At 33.6% G+C, this 20980-nt stretch overlaps 1 protein-coding gene across 12 annotated transcripts; it reads right to left on the bottom strand.

The window, feature by feature from the left end:
• Positions 1 to 8471: 8471 nt before the first annotated feature.
• On the bottom strand, positions 8472 to 12258 carry LOC110879575 (glutamate synthase [NADPH] large chain). 12 transcript variants are annotated; one of them, XR_004867803.1, is made up of 8 exons: positions 12063 to 12256; positions 11290 to 11453; positions 10929 to 10998; positions 10691 to 10783; positions 10472 to 10536; positions 9744 to 9800; positions 9441 to 9489; positions 8472 to 8743 (listed from the first exon to the last, which is right to left on the bottom strand). XR_004867803.1 is itself a non-coding variant. In XM_022128052.2 (6 exons), the coding sequence occupies exons 2-6, from the start codon at positions 11290 to 11292 to the stop codon at positions 8695 to 8697; spliced, it is 264 nt and encodes an 87-aa protein (XP_021983744.1). In that variant the 5' UTR covers positions 11293 to 11453; positions 12063 to 12248; the 3' UTR covers positions 8472 to 8694. The 12 variants fall into 12 exon arrangements, 3 of the variants coding, with proteins under 3 accessions (XP_021983744.1, XP_021983743.1, XP_021983745.1); XR_002558766.2 differs by lacking the exons at positions 9744 to 9800; positions 10472 to 10536; positions 10929 to 10998 and adding an exon at positions 8892 to 8990 and having other exon boundaries at positions 12063 to 12258; XR_004867802.1 differs by lacking the exons at positions 10472 to 10536; positions 10929 to 10998 and having other exon boundaries at positions 12063 to 12246.
• Between the last annotated feature and the right edge of the window lie 8722 nt (positions 12259 to 20980).

Here is a 20980-nt window from a genome sequence, read left to right as displayed (position 1 = left end):
ATAGTAACCGGTTCGGTCCAAAATTTTCGGCGAAACCGGCTTGAACATCATAAGCACATCAAAATCTACTGACTTGTTTTTTTTTTTTTTTTTTTATAGTTTTAAATACAGTTACAAAAATGTTAGTAAGACTAGAAAAAATGAAAAGAAGTTAAAGGGGAGAGAGATGTTAGTTTCATTTACAAATATATTATACAAACAAAAATATTGATCAATCTTGTTATATTATAAAAAACAATCGACCGTTAACTATTCCGAACATTGTATATTATCATCATGCAAGAATTTTTATGGAATGCTTATTGTTATATTAGAATTTATAAAAAACAATCGACCATTAACTATTCAGAACATTGTATATTATCATCATGTAAAAAAATTTATGGAATGCTTCAAAATGTTGTAGCCCCGTGAGTATGTGGCAAATTAGAGCCAATGCATGCTAGGTGTGATAGAACCTTGTTTTTGCCAAATAAGGGTATGGAGCCCACTGATTAACAATAGTTGTTTTTACCATAAAATCAAATTTGACTCAGCCACTCAATCTCTTTCTTTTCCCTGAAACCTAGCAAGTCATAAGGACTTTTCTACTACTTTTTAGGAAGAATCCAACACTCTTAAACCGTAACAAATTGATTTGTTGAATGCCACTGATCAGCATGCACGTTTCATATGAACTCATTTTTCTATATATAGAGGCAAAATCACACATCATTTTCAACATATTTCCTCATTTTAATTACCTGGTGTGTTCAACTTCTCTGCATTGAAGAAATGGCTTCAAGTTCTAACTGGACGTGGGAGCAAAACAAGCTGTTCGAGAACTCTTTAGTTACGTACAATGACGACCCTGATCGATTCCAAAAGATTGCTAAAATTGTAGGTAAGAGTGTGGAGGAGGTGAAGGTTCACTACCAAAACCTTGTCCATGATGTGAATGCTATTGAGGCTGGCAAAATTCCGCTGCCAAACTACAAAACCGGTGAAGCCAAAGGACAACAAAACAAAAAGAAATGAATTTGGAATATGGTTATTCAAGATAAATTTAAGTAGTGGGTAAAAGAATAGTAATTTAATAAAGTCCCCACCCCCTGTGTGTTTTCTCTTGTATTTTCTATGGAATATGTATGTTTAGTGTTCTTAATCCAATTAAGAACTGCAAGATATATAGTTATCTAATGGTAATATCATATGTTGTTGGTGTTAGATTGGGACGTGATATTTTCAGGATCTTTTTCTTCAATTCACATATAGTATATATAATACCTCAAAGTTGTGGTATAACTAATCATCTGGCACATCAAGCTGTTAATAGATGATTAATTCAACTCAGTAATTGCCAAATATGATAATTGTTATTAAGTTGGAGGGTGAGAGAGAAGAATGGTATACATTTTAGTTTTAATCATCAAAATAAAAGGTGAACCCCTTTATTAAGCGTATGGATAATGGTTATTAAGTTGGAGGATGTTGCATTACTCAATATATTTGATTAGTAGACGAGCTACATTTGATTAGTAGACGAGCAGTAAGTTGCGCCATTACCTCCTTCTGAATAGCAAATCCTATCCTGCTAAACATAAAATTCTGCCCCTTAACATGCGCGGTGTTACTGCTTACCACCTGCTGAACCCGCTTGAGGAACCGCGCCGCGTCAAGGACGAGAGCGCCAAAGGTATCGAAAGCGAACGGGACGAACACATGTTGATTCTCTATGCAAGCTTATAAGACTTTGACATGAGGTTGTTTCCACAAAAAAAAATTTTGATTATGATAAGATTTGTAATGTTCTGAGAATCTGTTAGTTGTACCCAACTTTTTCATAACCAGATCGACTTTCTTACGTCTATAATCCTTGTTGAAATAAAATAGTGATATGATTTCTCTGTTGATGCTTCTCGTAGAGAAACACCATGCCAGTCATCTAAAAGTACTCTTCGACCTGAGTAAAATTAAGAAATACCTAAATTGAGTGGTGAACCATTAATTTTACTTTCTAAACAAAGTATTAATCACATGATCTACTAGCAAATGGTATGTGTGGTACCATGATAAGGGTATTGATAGTGCAAGTTATCGTGATAATAAAGGAGAAATGTATATGTTGTTGCTTTGCGTGTCAAGGTCAAACACCTAAACATATGAAAAAATAACCTCTATTGTAATTATGAAATATTGGAGTTCAATACGATCCTATAATGATGCTTCGCCTTGAGAAATAAAGTTTAACTATAAGTAGAGTCGTCTTAAAGATCTCTTAATCATACGAACATAGAGAATACTTAGCTTGAGTGGCAATTGAAGATGCGATTCAAGCAGGTATGTGATCTGTTGTTTGGATTGGGAATGGAGTTGGCATTTTTCACCTTTTTTATGCCGATGACATGATGATTTTAAGGGATTGGTAGTTGGGCAATATTAAGAACATGGTTAGCTAGGGTTCTTAATTGTTTTTATTTGGTCTAGGACTTGAGGATAAATTTGATGAAATCTAAGTTATATGGTATTGGCGTTCATTACAGTAAAGTAACTCATTTTGCATCGATATTGGGGTGTAAATCGGCTCGTTTCCATTTATTTAATTAGGTCTCGCTATGGGATCTAATATGTTAAGACACCATGGGTGGAATATAATTATTGATAGATTTTGCAAGATGTTGTCGAAGTGCAAGGCAAATCTTCTGTCATTTGGTGGAAGGTCAATTCTTATTTCTTCCCTTCTTGGTTTTTTAGGTATTTATCACTTGTCAGTTTTCCTTATGTCAGTTAATGTGCGAAAGCAATTAGAATACATTAGGGCAAGTTCTTTCGGGTATCTATTACTTGTCCGTTTTCCTTATGGTATCCCCACAATAGTCGGAAAATGCAATGGGCTAAACAGGATTTGATTTTGGCAAATAAATCTAAGGGTTAGGTGTTAGTACTTTGTTTGGTTTTAATGTTGCATTCTTACAGAAGTGGAGACGGAGGTTTGTTAAAAAAAAAATCCTCATGCAATATGGGTTAAGGTTCTTGCTACAATACATGGGGAGGGTGGGGATGTTTTCCATATCTCTCGTCCTGTTAGAGGAAAGGGAGTGTGGGCGAGAATTTTTTTAATCTTCACGTAATTGATGTTAGAGGTATTATCCACCTGGATACGCTGAGAAAGAAAGTAGATACCAAAGGAAAAACTTTATTTTGGTAGAATGTTTGGGTGGGATCTTCTCCCTTTGGAAAGAGATTTCCTATAATTTATAATTTGAAAAAGAAAATGACCGCTCAATAGTGGATCGTAGGGCTTGATGAGGATAAATAGATTTGGGATTTAGAGATTGATGAGGATTTTTCAGTTCAAACCATTAGAAAAGTTATTGATCAATATACCCTTCAAACCATTAGAAACGTTATTGATCAGTATACCCTTCATGAGATCTGGTTTAACCTCAGTTCTAATGGTTTGGATATTCCTTATATTATATGCCCTTTATGTGATTCAAAGGTGGAGACCGTGGATATTTTTTTGGTGGTTTATTAGTAGTTGCTTTTGCTTTCTGGGATATTGGTAGATAGCCCGATGTTTCTTCATTTGGGTCGTTAGTATTGTCCTCTTTGCATGTTTGGCTAGAAGATCTCAATATTTCTAAAGGTAAAAATGAGCTGGCAGAGGCGTTTATCATTTCGTCTTGATTGTTCATTTATAAGTCTAGAAATGACATTATTTTTGTCAACAATAGTATTAAGCAGGATTTGTTATATATTGTATCGGTTGTTTATTTTAGGGGAATTGGCCTGTATTAATCCCACTAGAGGTCTTTGGCCATTGACATTCCCACCTTTAAATATTTCCCCCACCATTCCCACCTTTCACCTATTTTTCCTACACCGGTCCCCCGTTAAAAAAACTTAACAGAGTTATGTTTTTTCGAAATTACAAACACTTTTATTACGGATTTTGATCAGAACGGAGATACGAGTCCATTGATGTAAAATTTAACTCGAAACGATGCTCTAAACGATGAAAACGGCGCTTCAATTCGGGTGTTTAAATTTCCAATTAACAAAAATCAAGTCATTTATAGCACCATTTCGAGGTAAGTTTTACATCAATTGACTTGTATCGTTGTTCTGATCAAAAGCCCTAAAAAATCTGTTTGTAATTTGGAAAAAAGCTTAACTCCGTTAAGTATTTTTTAACGGGGGACATGTGTAGGAAAAATAGGTGAAGGGTGGGATTGGTGGGGGGAATATTCAAAGGTGAGACTATCAGTGGCCAATGACCTCTAGTTGGATTGTTTGTTTGTGATTTAAGCATAAAATATGTGATTGCGTGTGTTTAATAGTAATAAACGTATGGCACCCAAAAGTGTAAAAGTAAAAGGGGTCATGTATACTCACAATTTTGCAAAGCTTTCCAATTAACTGCGAATTGTCGAGTTGTTGAGAATGGGTAAACGAAGGTGTATGGTCATTCGAAGTTTATGGAGTGGTTGGATTTGGGATTTAGAATTTAAGTACAAAAGTATGCATACACGAAAATATATCTTGTCTAAGTACTTGTTTCGACACTAAGTTTGTATGTGATTTCATGGGTCCTAGTTTGCCCATTAGAATCGAAAACGAGGGGCTTAGAACAATAGATAAAATAACCTAAGTTCATGACACATATTCATAAACCGATTATTATCATGAGTTCCGCTATGTATGTGTGTATATATATTTATATATATAGGGAACCGCTAAAATGAAAACCACCTCCAGTTGTAAGAACCGTGAGAACTTTTTGATCCGGGGCGAGTTGGACCAAATTTTTTTTTCATAAACGTAGATGTGTATATTATAAACACATTTGTAAAAAAAATTCAAAAAAAAATGTCGTGTGTGTAGTTTTGAGCACCACAAGTTTGTGTTTACGGGTACCGTAAATTTTGAACGCTAAAATGAAAACCACCTCCAGTTGTAAGAACCGTGAGAACTTTTTGATCCGGGGCAAGTTGGACCAAATTTTTTTTATAAACGTAGATGCGTGTATTATAAACACATTTGTAAAAAAAATTCAAAAAAAAAGTCGTGTGTGTAGTTTTGGGCACCACAAGTTTGTGTATAATACACGCATCTACGTTTATGAAAAACAAATTTTGGTCCACCTTAAAATTTACGGTACCCGTAAACACAAACTTGTGGTGCCCAAAACTACACACACGACATTTTTTTTGAATTTTTTTTTACAAATGTGTTTATAATACACGCATCTACGTTTATGAAAAACAAATTTTGGTCCACCTTGCCCCATACGGTGTAGTTCTCACGATTCTTACAACTGGAGGTGGTTTTCATTTTAGTGGTCCCCTATGTGTATATATATATATATATATATAGAATTGCGCTAAAATAAGAACTACCTCCAGTTGTAAGAACCGTGAGAACTACTTGATCCGGGGCGAGTTGGACCAAATTTTTTTTCATAAACGTAGATGCGTGTATTATAAACACATTTGTAAAAAAAAATTCAAAAATAAATGTCGTGTGTGTAGTTTTGAGCACCATAAGTTTGTGTTTACGGGTACCGTACATTTTTTTTTTTTGAATTTTTTTTACAAATGTGTTTATAATACACGCATCTACGTTTATGAAAAAAATTTTGGTCCAACTCGCCCCGTACAGTGTAGTTCTCACGGTTCTTACAACTGGAGGTGATTCTCATTTTAGCGGTCCCCTATATATATATATATATATATATATATATATATATATATATATATATATATATATATAGAAACGGGTTCTGGAGAAAACGCTCAAAAGTGTGAGAACGCATCCTCGCCTAACACGTGCCCCGCGGCATAGAGAAGGGCGGAGCGACTTTTTGTCTTTTCATTCTTCTTTTATTTTCAAAACGCAGTATAATATTTTCTGGCATTTAAGTTTTTTTTGGCGTTAATTGTATTTATTAAACTTTTTGGCATTTAATTAATTGTTTTTGTGTCACATATATAATTTTGTGGCGTTATATAGTTTCCTGGTTAATTTTTTTGGCGTTTGTGGCGTTTTGTATAATAATTCACTACGAGTAATTAATATTTGCATAAGATTAAAATAAGACCAATTTTTCTTTTGGCGTTTAGTGAATTTTTTGGCGTTTTAATACCGTGCTTTGCCAGCAGCTGTTCTCCCAGTTTTCATTCTACTAGCGTTTTGGTGTTTGTAGTTTTTGGCGTTTTATATAATAATGTATTTTATTTATAGAGAATTAGATAACAAAACAACATATAACTTGATAACAATACAATATAAAATGAAAACAAAAATAATAAAAAATGGTAATCTAATTTTTCTTTCCAATCTTCAATGTCATCAGCCTCTTCTTTCTTGAATTTGTTTTTGGCGTTTTGAACCTTTTTTTGAATAATTTAGCTAGATGCCAATTTTCCTTCATAAACCCCGTCTTTTTGAGAAGAAGCTGCTTAGTGCATCCTGTTTTTTGGTGTGATATTCTTGTTTGGTGGCATGTCATTAAAGATCAACTCTTGTTTGATGCTATTTGTAATAATGGAGTCCAAAATAGCATTTTACACTTGTGTTGATCCCTTTATTCCATGCATATAATCATCAAGAAGAAAGCTCACATGATGACAACTGTCATCAGTCTTTTTTTCTTGAATATTTGTCCATCTCATTCAGCAAAATATTATTGAGTTAACCCCCTCAGAAAAAAAGGATCCATTTTAGTGAAAGCTTTGCCATCTATGGCGTTTTAAAGGGAGTGGTTTCTAGAGGATATGGCCTTTTTGTGTTTTCTGGGTGTGATTAATTTCATTGTGTATAGACCCCTCTGTTATAGGAGTTTTTTGGCGCGTAGGACTTTTTTATTGTAATAAATGATAGTAATAAAGTATCTGTCCTTTCAGTTACTGTTTTTGTATTTACTGTGTTAATCAACTTTTATCAGTTTTATAGGTTATAGACGTCCCATCTTCTAAGTTTGGCGTTTTTTTAAATGGCGTTATGCAGACCAACATTGCAAAATACAATAACAGAGTAAATAAAATATTAAGCAGGAAAAATATATTTTTGTTATTTTTGGCGTTTTGTTATGGTTAACCATTTTTAGTATTTTTTAGCGTTTTACTAATAAAGATATAAATATATCATTTACTTATCTTAAAAAAATGTAGATTGCATAGAAGAAAAAAAAGAGGAAAAAAATTAAAATCCTTCGTCAGAAGGTACGTTATCCGAATAGTATCCATGACTTGCGTCATCTTCTTCCTCCTCGGAGTTTTCATCTGGATCTTCATCCATGTCATCACATTCACCTTTATCAGCTTCTTGTTCCTGAAGATTCTGAAGCCTCCACCTGAACATGTCTTGCATTAACTCCAACTTTGAGTCCATTTCTGTGTTGGTACAAGTGGCGTTATGCAATTCTTCCATGAAACCCAGTCGCTGCTTTGTCATGATGTTCTCTAGCCAGTAGACTTCCTGCTCTCCGTTGTCGTATGTAACCGTCACCATGTCTGTTTCATCATCAAAACACAAACGCCATGATGTCATGACAGGGTCTGGCTTCACATCTCCTTTGATTGGTCCAAATTTGCTGGTTAATGCTTTCATAAGCATATGCGTTTCATGGCATTCGTTGTCTCCGATGCCAATGGATAAGATTTGCCTCTGTATCTCTCTTTCCATCTTCAGAATTGCCCTCACCGTCTTAACATACACCCTCATTCTGTTGTCCAAATGGAGGACGTATCGCCTGATTCCCATAGTGTATCTCCACGAAACGATTGTTGCTATTTTTGGTGTTTTGGTGAAGTTGGCGTTTTTGGTTAACGATGTTTTTCTTTCAGAAATTGGATAGATTGAAGTGATTATGGAAGCTATGTTTTACCTTTGTTTATATAATGAAATTCAGTTATTGTGATTGTTTCATCTTCCTGTAATATTCAACGCGTTTTATTACTAATTTTTGACGTTTTGTTTTTAATGGCGTTTTTTTTTTTTTTTGTATGGCGTTTATCATTTGATGGCGTTTTGAATATGAGCGGTAAAAGACCCTTTTACCCTTAATGAAGCGCGTTCCACATAATAAAATTGATGTTATTTACGAAAAGCCACCCACTACAAAAAAAATGCCATTTAGTGACACACAAAAAGTGCCACAAAACAACAAAAAAGTGCCACTAAAAACACCTGTAGGAATGTGCGGCACACAAAAACAGTGCCACTAGAAGCTCTGACGCTAAAGCCTTTTAGTGTCACTTTTTCGATCTGCCGCACAAAGTCTTTAGGCTTTTAGTGACACTTTTTTTCTGCCACTACAAACTTTTAGGCTTTTAATGCCACATTTTTTTTGCCACAAAATCACATAAAATTAAATGCCATTGACATTTATTTATTATATTAATTTTCATTGATTACAAATATTATATATTTTCATTAAAAATATAAATAAAATTGTAAAATGTAAAATCATAATATAATCACTTCAATTAAAAAGTTCAATCAATCATCTTCCAAAGATTCCAATGTTTGCAAACAAAAGTCTAATAAGCGTCAACCTATGTCTAAATACCAAACATACAAAACAAATAGTCAATAAATGTTTGAATAGAAACTCAAAACTTCAATACATTCGTGAATCTCTTACACAATCTTGTTTGCAAGTAAAATAATCGTCGTGTTAACCCTTTCTAAGCAATCATATTTCCCACTTCATAGTTCTCTGCACTTACTGCTTGTTGTCATCGCATCAACCAACTCACTATATTCAACCAGAAATTTTACAGTTCATGTTAAATTGATTAGATCTCATAACTATAACTATAAAAGATGTAAGAGCAATTAATAAAACACAAATTCACACATCACTTTAAGCTCTTCAGCCAAAGGTAGGGTAGTTTTTTCAATACCTCTAGTTGTCAGAATTGCCATCACCAAACGACAAGAGTGTTCATGATGAGAATGTCTACCCATTAGTTTATAACGAGTCAAATTGAGTTGTCTTCTATCTAAGACAAATCAATTGGTGAACCAAAATATTGCTAAAAATGTGGTGAATGGGTCAATAGGGTCAAAAGATGCCCAAAATAGATTCTTTAAGCATGCGGTCTCTTTTTTGTGCTAATGTAGTTTTTTACTACCTCCGTCCCATTAAAAGTGTCCTGTTTTGAATTTTCAAAGTCTTTATTTATAAACTTTGACTTTAATTATATATTTTTTGTGTTATATAAAACTTGATGAAAATTAACCCCATAAAAACACTTGTAAAACACACTCAAATCATATAACTTTCATCAAGTATTATCAAACACAACCAAAATTATTTAAGGTCAAAGTTTATAAATAAAGACTTTAAAAAATCAAACTAGGACACTTTTAGTGGGACAGAGGGAGTAATTAATTATAACTCACTAACTAGAAGTTAAGCCCCTAGATGGAGTAAAAGAAAATACATATACCTGTAATTAAGGTAGGCCCTTAATATCCCGTTCAGTAACAAAAAGCCACCTAGAAAAAAATGCATAATGTTATTTCCAGCCTAATTAGAATTGAGATGTGTTAAAAAGAGTTATTTTACATTATTAGCTAGTGCAAAAGAGCATGAATGATCAAATCATTAATAGTTGGTATATAGGTTAAAAATGTCAAAGTTATCTTAAGATAAGTTATGTGGCATGGAGATATCAACTTGATAAATTAGCATGAAAATAAAGTCAAGATCACAAATATGAAAACAAAAACATTTATTTTCTAAAATATACCTGTAAGCTAGTACTTCTGATTTATAGAGTCCCCTAACTTGTCAACACCATAGAGAACTGAGAATAAACATTATATATGATAATATAAATCTACATTATTGTTAGAGATTTAAAAAAAAATCAAAATATCAACCTTCTAAATAGTAATAAAAATATTTTGTTTTCTAAGAACTGTCAAAATTTTATATACGATGTCATGAAATAAAGAATTTGCATATACAACAAGTACCAAAGATAAAAACAAAGAATTATATATGATCATAGTCCTGACTAGTGTGAGAGTAAAACAAACATGTTTTGGCATGGCTATAGTTCAAGTGCTACAAAGAGATAACTACCAGTGGCGGACCTACCCACAGTCGTGGGTTGGCAGGCGCACCCCTTGAAAAAAATATTTTAGTGTGTTTTTTAAGCAAAAAACCTGACCGCACCCATTGAAAATATGGTTGAACGCCTCATCAGCACCCCTAACAAAAAAATTCCTAGGTCCTAATAACTACATCAAAAAAATATAATACAAATGAAAGCATTCACATTTAAAAAAAAATTAAATCAAACCTCAAAAAAAAATATAATAATAATAATAATAATAATAATAATAATAATAATAATAATAATAATAATAATAATAATAATAATAATAATAATACATCATGGAAGCATTCACATTTATATATGTAACAAATCCCATGTAGATTTTAATTTCAAGGGTATGATCAAATATATACCGTATCATTAGAAAATGGAATGGTAGTAGACAATAAACGATGATCTCTGCTAACGTCATATCAATCTGAATACAATATATAGGACACACCCACATTCATGTGGCCTAAGTTAATACAAGCCCACTGTAATTGTAATAAGATATAATTATTATATAAATAAAAAAGAACTTTCCAAATCTTATAAGGTATGCTGAAGCTAAAAGTGATTAAGCAATGTACCTTGAGATTTACAAGCATGAGAAAGCTTCCTAGTGCTACCATGAGCAAATGCAACTTCACCAAATTCACTTGCTTTAGCTCTTAATTTGTGTTCTATTATAAAACGCACAGAATGTTATAGTTAATCAAAAAATCAGCAGCAATGGTAACGACATTTAATAGTATAACTACATAGCTAACATGTCAATACACCAAAAATCAAAATTTAATAACTTCTAAAACCACAAGACATCTGTACCCAAAAGTCCAAAATCCTTTAATGGAGCCATGAGCCCCCAGATACCCATGTTAACATCCGCTGCATATGCCTAAGAATTTGAAATTTTGAAAAGTCAAAACTATTGCAACTTAAAGTCATAACAATTCGTTTCTAATGTAATGTTTGGATAAACATTTATTGATTTTCAGAAAATAGAGGCTTATCTTTGGCCCGAGCAGACTTATTAACAGATTCAACAATTTGTTTTAGTTCAATCTTTTGATTTTCAAGCCATTTCCATCTGGTGTTGCTAATGAATATTGTTGCTTTAAAGTTTCGTCATCTACAACTATATGTTTCTCAAAGTCAACAAAAAGCCTCACTCCAGGGTTAAGCCTACCATTCCGAGACACGTCTTCTGCTGGAATATCAACAACTCCCACTTCACTAGCCATAACAACGCGCCCACTGTGAGTAAAACAGAACCGACCTAAGCGTAGCCCATTTCGGTCCAGTGTGGCTCCAAGGTACCGACCATCAGTAACGGCACATTTGTTTTTCATCCTTACACAAGATTATGTTATATTATTTCAGCATTTCTGTAAAGTTTTCATCTACAACTTGAAGAAAAGCATAGCTAGTTTTTAAAAAACAAAAAAAAGGGGCTAGCCAAAACCCTCAATACTGAACCACTTTAACCACCAAACTTCAAAACGGAATTGCCAAACTGTTGGCCGGTTTGGCTTAGGTTTATCCAAAACCGTAGTTGTCGTTCAGGTCAGAAGAAAAAAAAAAAAAAAAAAAAAAAAAAAAAACTGAACCAGAAACATCCCTAATTTAAACTAACAGCTTAGACAGTTAGGACATGTGTGAAAAGTCAATGTAATGTGTAACAAAAATCTGTTAACCATAATGAATTCAAATATCCTAAATGCAAATCACGGTTCAAGACTGACTAATTCATGTTTATGCCTGCATATATTACTAATACGAACCATATAAACCTAGATATATAACCACGAGACGAGGACAAGATCAATTATCAATGCACATTGAACATGCGACAAAAAGCCCTAATTTTAACATCAAATAGTTCAACAACCCAATAACATATAAAGAAGTAGAATCGACCTAAGCATACAATCACGCCAGAACAGAGGTTCAAAACCATACCAGGTGTATGCAATCTGATGATGACGATATATGCGAACACTCGAACTAGTTTTAGGGTTTTCACGGTGGGTGTGTAAACGACTATGAAATTGATATTTTGATGGATAAATTTTACTTTGGGGGGAATTTAGGGAGGGAATTTTCGAATTTTTTGTGGTAAGCGGGAAACTTGAAGAGGAGAAATTTTATGGCTTAAATTCTAGGAGGACCCTACCATTTTCTCGGCCTCAGAACCTTCAATACTAACTTCCCAAGCATAGTAAATTCAATTACATATTAGTTTTTTTTTCTTTTTGGGGATAACATATTTGGTGTCAAGTATTTTTGGGCTCTGTCAAAAAGTAAAGTTCAAGGTACTTGATTAATTGGTACCAAACCTATCTAAATTATTAAATTAAGAAATATTTTTTCTGACTTTTAAATTGAGATAATACACCGATGTTTATTAAAATGATTTTATTTAGTTATCTATAACTAGCTTTTAATCCACTCATTTTGGTGAAACATGATTGAAAAATTAATATTGGAGGGAGATGTAAAGAGGAAAAACTAATATTAGGAGGGAAAATATTTCAACACACATTTTATTAAAGTGTTTTGAGAAGGGTTAAGAGAAGATTTTTTAATTTAGAAGCACTTAGGAAATAGTGGCATACGTAAAGTACCATTAAAAGTTATCAAATATTTTAGTGGCATATGAAAAGCATCATTAAAAATCTAAATTAGTGGCATAAGAACTAAATGCCACTAAAACATGTGCTAAGCAAATGTGGCACACGTAAAGTGCCACTAAAACCTAAATAAGCGGCACAAAACCTAAATGCCACTAGAAGTTTGTGCCACTAAATGGACTTTTTTTTGTAGTGACCGCGCAATCTAGTCCATGGATCGTTTTGATCGGACGATCCATAAGCGTTCTCACACTTTTCACCATTTTCTCTAAATCCTGGCCCTATATATATATAGGAGAAGGATCCGTTAGGAACCACCCTTTATTGCGAGAACCAAGTGTGAACACAACCAAAAAATACCTAAAAAAATCAAAAAACACTAAAAAAATTCTTTTTTTTAATATTTTTTATAAAAAAAATCGCCATATTTCGTCACAAAAAAAAATCGATTAGCAATATTCCATGCACATGTGCATATGTATCATTTCTTTACAAATTCTATAATACATTACTAATATCAGACAATTGCACTTTCATTTATATATATATATATATATATATATATATATAGGAGAATGATCCGTTAGGAACCACCCTTTATTGCAAGAACCAAGTGTGAACACAACCAAAAATACCTAAAAAAAAATTCTTTTTTAATATTTTTTACAAAAAAAAAAATCGCTATATTTCGTCACAAAAAAATCGATTAGCAATAATCCATGCACATGTGCATATGTATCATTGTTTTTGACAAATTCTGTAATACATTACTAATATCAGACAATTGCATTTTCATTTACACTACCATTCATAATACACTACTTTTACATTAACAATATTAGAAATGCACATGTGCTGTCGCAACCCCCGACCCCTACCCCGGGAGCGGGCGCCGCGAGTTCCAGATTAGTGGTATCGGTGTTTATTAATTTGGCAGCGGAAATTAACATCAAGACCGTAGTTAGGAAATAGTTTATCAGAGTTAAAAATACCACCCTTTTATAAATAACAAATACATGGGAAAAACCCAAGTTTCCATTACAATCTGTTTATAGGGATAAACCCTAGTTTATTTGAAATAAAACTCCTTTCTTATTTAGGTAACTTTTATAGCCACTTTTCCAAGCCTTCAGTGCTCTCCAGCTGGCTTCTATTTGGCTTTCACATTTTGTTACCTGAAACGCGTTTTAAAAAGTTTTATCAGCAAGAAATATTGGCGAGTGCATCCCAGGTTAATCAAAACAGGATTTTATATCTTTGCAGTATTGAGATCGATTACAATGTTTATATCTACCCAATTACCACCCACGGTACTGTCAATCCTGACTTGTGGTCATGCTACTACTCACAGTGTAGTAACAAGTAATGTATACAAAACCCCAACATACCGACAGTAATTGTAGAATACATAGACTCAATCACTGCTAAATATATTTTAAAATAATTGAGGTTTTGTAAAAGCAGTTACAAAAATAAGATGTACTCACATTGATGTCTTAGATAATACTACTGCTTTATGGTGATTTCCTGGTTATAATCTATTAAAATTAAACAATGCATAGGCGTTAGTAAGATAACCCAATTTACATTAGCCATACCCCCGAGACAGAATTCCAACGACTGAGTCAGGCAGAGCCTTGACATGCGTTACGGAGCCCTAGATCAATCGGGTATAGTAACTAATACGTAACCGGGGGTTATAATACTTACGAGGCAGAGCTTCGCTTTATAGGGGTATAATACCCTAGTATTATAGCACTATATGTCAGAGGAAAGAAAAGAAATTGAGCGAATGACCACTGAGGCCGATCGCCTCCATTTATAGGCTGGAAACATGGGGCCTCGCGGCCCGCGACCCATCCTTCTATCTCTCTCGCGGCCCGCGAGGGACCTAGACTAGGGTCTAGCTCAGGTTAGTCACAAGTGTAGGTCATCCGGGTGTCGTGCCACGTGGCATGTTGTGGTTCCGCTACTTAACTCTCGGTCGCGCCCCGCGAAGCCAAGGGGTGACCCCATCGCGGCCCGCGAGCGACCAATATTATTTGTTTTATTTGATTTTTAATAATATAAAGGTATATTAGGTCCGTTTTTCATATACGGGGTATATTTTAGGACGCATAGGAGTATTTTAGTGGTTTTGGGAGAGTTGTTATATGTGCATCTATATGTATATCTATATGTATGAACTTGTTATAACATTAACAACACTAGAAATGCACATGTGCGTCTATATGTATGAACATGTTATAACGTGTTTTGGTACACCACTTTGAATACACTTTCCCTTTGATCTATCATACCATCCATAATACACTACTATTACCTCCTACCACCCGTAATACAATACCATTGCCTCCTACCATCCATAATACAATACGATTACCAATATTTACTTTATTACATGTACATCAACACCAATTTATACCATCCAAACAACATATTACAACATAAAGTGACAAATATAATCAAACCATCAACCACTAGATATAACTAACCAAAACACATTTATATGGGCCTACTCCATCATTTGAAATCACAAACATTTTGTACCAAAACACGTTATATCATTGTTATACATAATGATGCACATGTGCATTCTTAATATTGGTCATGTAAAAAGTAGTGTATGCTGATGGTATTGTAAATGAAAGTGCATTTTTCTACTACTGGTAATATATTACAGAATTTGTCCAAGAAGTGACACATATGCACATGTGCATCCATAACTGTTACTCGAAAAAAAAAAAGTTTTGTTTTTGGGTAATGAAATATAGCGATTTTTTTAGAAAAACATTAAAAAATTGTGTGTTTTTTGGATTTTTTTAGGTATTTTTTTGTGTTCACATTGGTTCTTGCGGTTCTCACAATAAAGGTGGTTCTCAAATATATATATATATATATAGGTACGGGATCAGGAGAAAACGCCCAAAAGTGTTAGAACGGTGAGAACGCATCCTGACCCAACACGTGGCGCGGGATATGATCAGGGCGTGAGGGTTATTTTTGTCTTTTCAATCTTCTTTTATTTTCCCAATTTATGTTGCGTCTAAGATTATTTTGGCGTTAATTGTATTCATTAAATATTTGGCGTTGAATTAATGGTTTTTATGTCACATAGGTAATTTTTTGGCGTTATAGCGTTTTCTGGTCAATCCTTTTGGCGTTTTGTGGCGTTGTATAATAATTCACTACGAGTCATTAATATTTTCATAAGATTACAATAAGACCAAATGTTTTTTATGGCGTTTAGTCAATTTTTTTGGCGTTTACTACATTGACAAGGTGCTTTGCCAGCACCCGTTCTCACAGTTTTCATACTACTAGCGTTTTGGTGTTTGTAGTTTTTGGCATTTTATATAGTAATGTATTTTATTTGTAGAGAATTAGATAACAAAACAACAGATAATTTGATAACAAAACTATATAAAATGAAAACAAAAAAAAATGAAAAATGGTAATCTAATTTCTCATCCGAATCTTCACTGTCATCAGCCTCTACTTCTTGAATTTGTTTTGGCGTTTTGAACCTTTGAATACCTTAGATAGATGCCAACTTTCCTACATAAACGCCGTCTTTTTTAGACGAAGCTTGTTAGTGGCATCCTGTGTTTTGGTGTGATATTCTCGTTTGGTGGCATGTCATTGAAGATCAACTCTTGCTTGAATGCTATTTATAATAATGGAGTCCAAAATAGCATTTTACACTTGTGTTGATCCCTTCATGCCATGCATATATTCATCAAGAACAAAGCTCACATAATGACATATCCTGTCATCAGTCTCTTTTTCTTGAATATTTGTCCATCTCATTCAGCAAAAGATTATAGAGATAACTCCCTCAGAGAAGAATCTATTCAGTGAAAGCTTTGCCATCTGTGGTTATTTTAGCTAACTTTTTGGCGTTTTAAAGTGAGTGGTTCTAGAGAACATGGCGTTTGTTTTTTCTGGGTGTGATCAATTCATTGTGCATTGACCCCTCTCTTATAGGAGTTTTTTGGCACGTAGTTTAGGCGGGATTTTTTATTATAATAAATGATAGTAATAAAGTAACCGTCATTTCAGTTACTGTGTGTATTTACTGTTTTGTTCAGCTTTATCAGTAGGGTGATAGACGTCCCATCTTCCAAGTTTGGCGTTTTTTTAAATGGCGTTATGCAGACCAAGAAGACAAAATACAATAACGGAGAAAATATTAAGCAGGAAAAATATTTTTTGTTATATTTGGCGTTTTGTAAGCAATAACTTTTTGTAGTATTTTTTTTTGGTGTTTTGCAAATAAATAGAGAAATATATCATTTAATTATCTTTAAAAAAAAAGAAGATAATGCAGAAGAAAACTAACAAAAAAAAATTAAAACTCTTCGTCAGAAGGTACTTTATCCGAGAAGTATCCATCACTTGCATCATCTTCTTCCTCGGAGTCTTCATCTAGACCTTCATCCATGTCATCACCTTCACTTTCATCGGCTTCTTGTTCCTGAAGATTCTGAAGCCTCCATTTGAACATGTCTTGCATTAACGCCATTTTTGAGTCCATTTCTGTGTTCAAACAAGTGGCATTATGCAATTCTTCCATGAACCCAAGCCCCTGCTTTGTCATGATGTTTTCAAGCCAGTAGTCTTCCTGCTCTCCGCTGTCGTATATAACGGTCACCATGTGTGTTTCATCATCAAAACGCCATGATGTCATGACAGGGTCCGGCTTTACATCTGCTTTGATTGGTCCAAATTTCCTTGGTAATGTTTTCATAAGCATATGTGTTTCATGACATTCGTTATCCAGAGCGATGCCAAAAGATAGGATACCCCTCTGTACCTCTTCTTCCATCTTCAAAATTGCCTTGATCGTCCTAACATACACCCACCTTCTGTTGTCAAAAAGCAAGACAAATCGCCTGATTGCCATAGTGTATCCCCACAAAAAGATGGTTGCCATTTTTTGCGTTTTGGTTAAGTTGGCATTTTTGGTTAAAGATGTTTTTGCAGAAATGATAGATTGAAGTGATTATGGAAGCGATGTTTTACGTCGTTTATATAATGATGTTTTTGACGCATAATTTAGGAGGGAATTTCTTCTAATAAATGTTAATAACTGAATTTCAGTTACTATGTTGTTTCCTCTTCCTGTAATCTCCAATGCGTTTTATCAGTAATTTTTGGCGTTTTGTATTTAATGGCATTTTATTTTTTTGAATGGTGCATTATCATTTTTGTTGGCATTTTGAATTTGAGCGGTAAAAGACACTTTTACCCTTAATGAAGCGCGTCCCACATAATAAAATTGATGTTATTTACGAAAACGCCACCGCGCAATCTAGTCCATGGATTGTTTTGATCTGACTATCCATAACCGTTCTCACCGTTCTCACACTTTCCCCTGTTTTCTCTAAATCCTGACCCTATATATATATATGTATATATATATATAGTATATATATATATATGGAACGTAGGAGTTCTCATGGTTCTCACAAAAAGAACAGCTCTAAATCATTGAATTTTGGAATTTAAGATTCATATTTTTAAATTTTATTTTTCTTACATAATATGTGTATGATATACACATAAAAAAGCACATATTTTTACCTACACATAGTCTACTAATTTAAGCTACAGATAACCTATATATGTGACAGAAAATTTTTCATATTTTGTTTTAAATTCTAGTATGATATACAATAAACCTTACATTTGTAGCATTTTCATTTACTTTTTAGGCTTTTAGGACTGAAAAATGGGTAATTCATTTTGTTCCACGTGTTCTCGCAATATTTCGTGTTCTATATAAAACATTCCCCTATGTATATAACCTTTATGCTTAAACTCAAACTAAACCTAAACTTGACCAAATTTTTAAACAAGTAAACCGAGTCTATTTAAGCCCAAAGTAAAACCAATTTGTTTATACTCAAATCTCAATTCCCAAACTAAACCCAATAGGTTTAAACCCAAACTAAAGGCCCATATTTTATTAAAATATTCAAACCCAAATAGAAAACAAAAACTCAATACGAATTGTCGTTTAAGGTGGAGAGTGATAAAACAGAAGACAACGACGCAATAGGAAGAACATCGCACTGCAGCGTAACGATTGGACTGAGTGACGCAACACCAGGCACAGCGACGCGCCAACTATACATCAACAACATCTCAAAAATTGAATATTATTGCTTTATTTATTTTATAACAATTTTCGTCGTATTATGGGTTTTTACTTTTTATGTATATGTGATTGACTTTATTTTTGAGTTTATATTATAGGACGGGTAGGGCCCGATTTTTTTATCTCGCTGATGGCCCAAATTTTTTTTAGCATTTTGGAAGACAGACCTTTTGACGGGATGGAGTGAAATTTTGATGGGATGGAGCAAAATTTAGTTCTTATGGGAAACACCTATAGTGGCGATTAGTCGCACTAGGGTTAAAAAAGATTAGTTTTCTTGAATCTGGTACGCAACAAAAGTTTGTGGACGACATATATTTAGGGGCGTACCCACCTTATACCCAAGGTGGGCGGGGGCACCCCTTGAAAAAAAAAAGATTAAGTACTAAATTCCCAGTAAAATTTCGACCGCACCCCTTGGAAAATCTCGACCGCACCCCTTGAATTTTTTTTTAAATACAACATAATTAACTTTCCACTTAACTATTTACTTTCACTTAACCCAATTAACTTTCTCTTAACCTTTAGCCTAATAAACGATTCATAACCCAAGCCCAACACAATTAATAATATAATTTGAACTAAAATATAATAACCAAACCCACCGCCCTTTCCCCTTCTCTCGTCCCGCTCTTTGTTTGTGATGCCAGGCCCACGACACCAACAACAACGCACAACAGGTCTTCATTAGGCAGCAGCGGAGAATAGTAAATTATGGCCACCAAACTCACGAAAACAACATCTTCATCACTCTTTCCGGGTATGGTTCGATTATTTGTTGTTTTCTTGTTTTATTTGGATTTTTAGGAGAAATAAAAATTGTTAAAAATGTTTGAAATTTTAGTTGTTTTGTTATTTTTTTAAACTTTAGTTGTCTAATTTTGTTGTTTTAGTTAAAGTTTAGTGTGTTTAAATGGTTAGTTACAAGGAATCAACAATTAAAACTAGGGCTTGATTTTAAAGTTAAAAATTATGAAGTCTGGTGATGATTGTTTAAGTGTTTAGTGATAAAAATTAGGGTTATTAGATTTTAATAATTCTAAGTTTCACCTATTGGCTGATAATAATTCAAACTTTAAAAATTCCCTCCAACAATCTCAACTTGTAAAAATTTGCCCCCCCCCCATCAATCCTTTTCTAACTGTTGTGCACTTGAATCTATTATGGAAGTTGCAGGTGCGCTTGAATCTATTGAGGAGATCAGATTCTTATATGTTAGAAAAAGATCAATGGGGGCCAAATTTTTACAAGTAAAGATCGTTAGGGGGAATTTTTAAAGTTGAGATTATTATCGGCCAACAGGTGAAACTTAGGATTATTAAATTCCAATAACGCTAAAAATAAGTTGTATATGTTATATAGAGAAAGACTTGCTTAGAAAAGTAGCTTTAAATGATGTTTTTATAGATTTTAAAAAATAAAAACCCGTAGGGCGACATTTTAAAGATGTTTGTAACGACGTATGACGTGTTTTTGATGATTATATAAATTTTAGCTTGATATTCTTTTGTTTTGCATGACCCGAACCCACCCGATACGGCCCGATATGAACCGAAATTTTTTTTCGTATACCTAAGGGCCTAAAATCTTTAAAAATATTACGCACCCCCATGAAAAAAATCTTGGGTCCGCCACTGCATATGTTGCGACGAAAAACCTGACCCGACACGACAGAACAATGGCGACGAACTTTATAAGACCATGTTTCGTCGCCTGTTGCGATGAAAACTACAACCTATAGCAACGAATTCTATCATCTCTAAAAGTCTCGTTAATAATACATTTCTTTCTTAACCTGACCACCATCTTTAAGCTTGATATTGAGTATCATAAAAGCCTATTTTAATATTAATTATATTAGAGAGTGACAAATGGTTTTACATGGTGGTTTTTGAATATTATAACGCAAAAAGTAAATTACGTTGGATGAACTTAATTTTTATATAGAGTAAATTAAAAAATTGTCCTTTATGTTTACACCAGATTGCAAATTGTGTTATTTGTCTTCAAAAACTACAAAAAACATACTCGATGTTTACAAACTCTTGCACGTTACTTCCTTTGAACCTAACTCAGTTAGTTTT

Source organism: Helianthus annuus, chromosome 9, assembly GCF_002127325.2.
Source record: "Helianthus annuus cultivar XRQ/B chromosome 9, HanXRQr2.0-SUNRISE, whole genome shotgun sequence".
In the NCBI taxonomy this organism is placed as follows: domain Eukaryota; kingdom Viridiplantae; phylum Streptophyta; class Magnoliopsida; order Asterales; family Asteraceae; genus Helianthus; species Helianthus annuus.
This window is presented reverse-complemented; position numbering and strand designations above follow the sequence as displayed.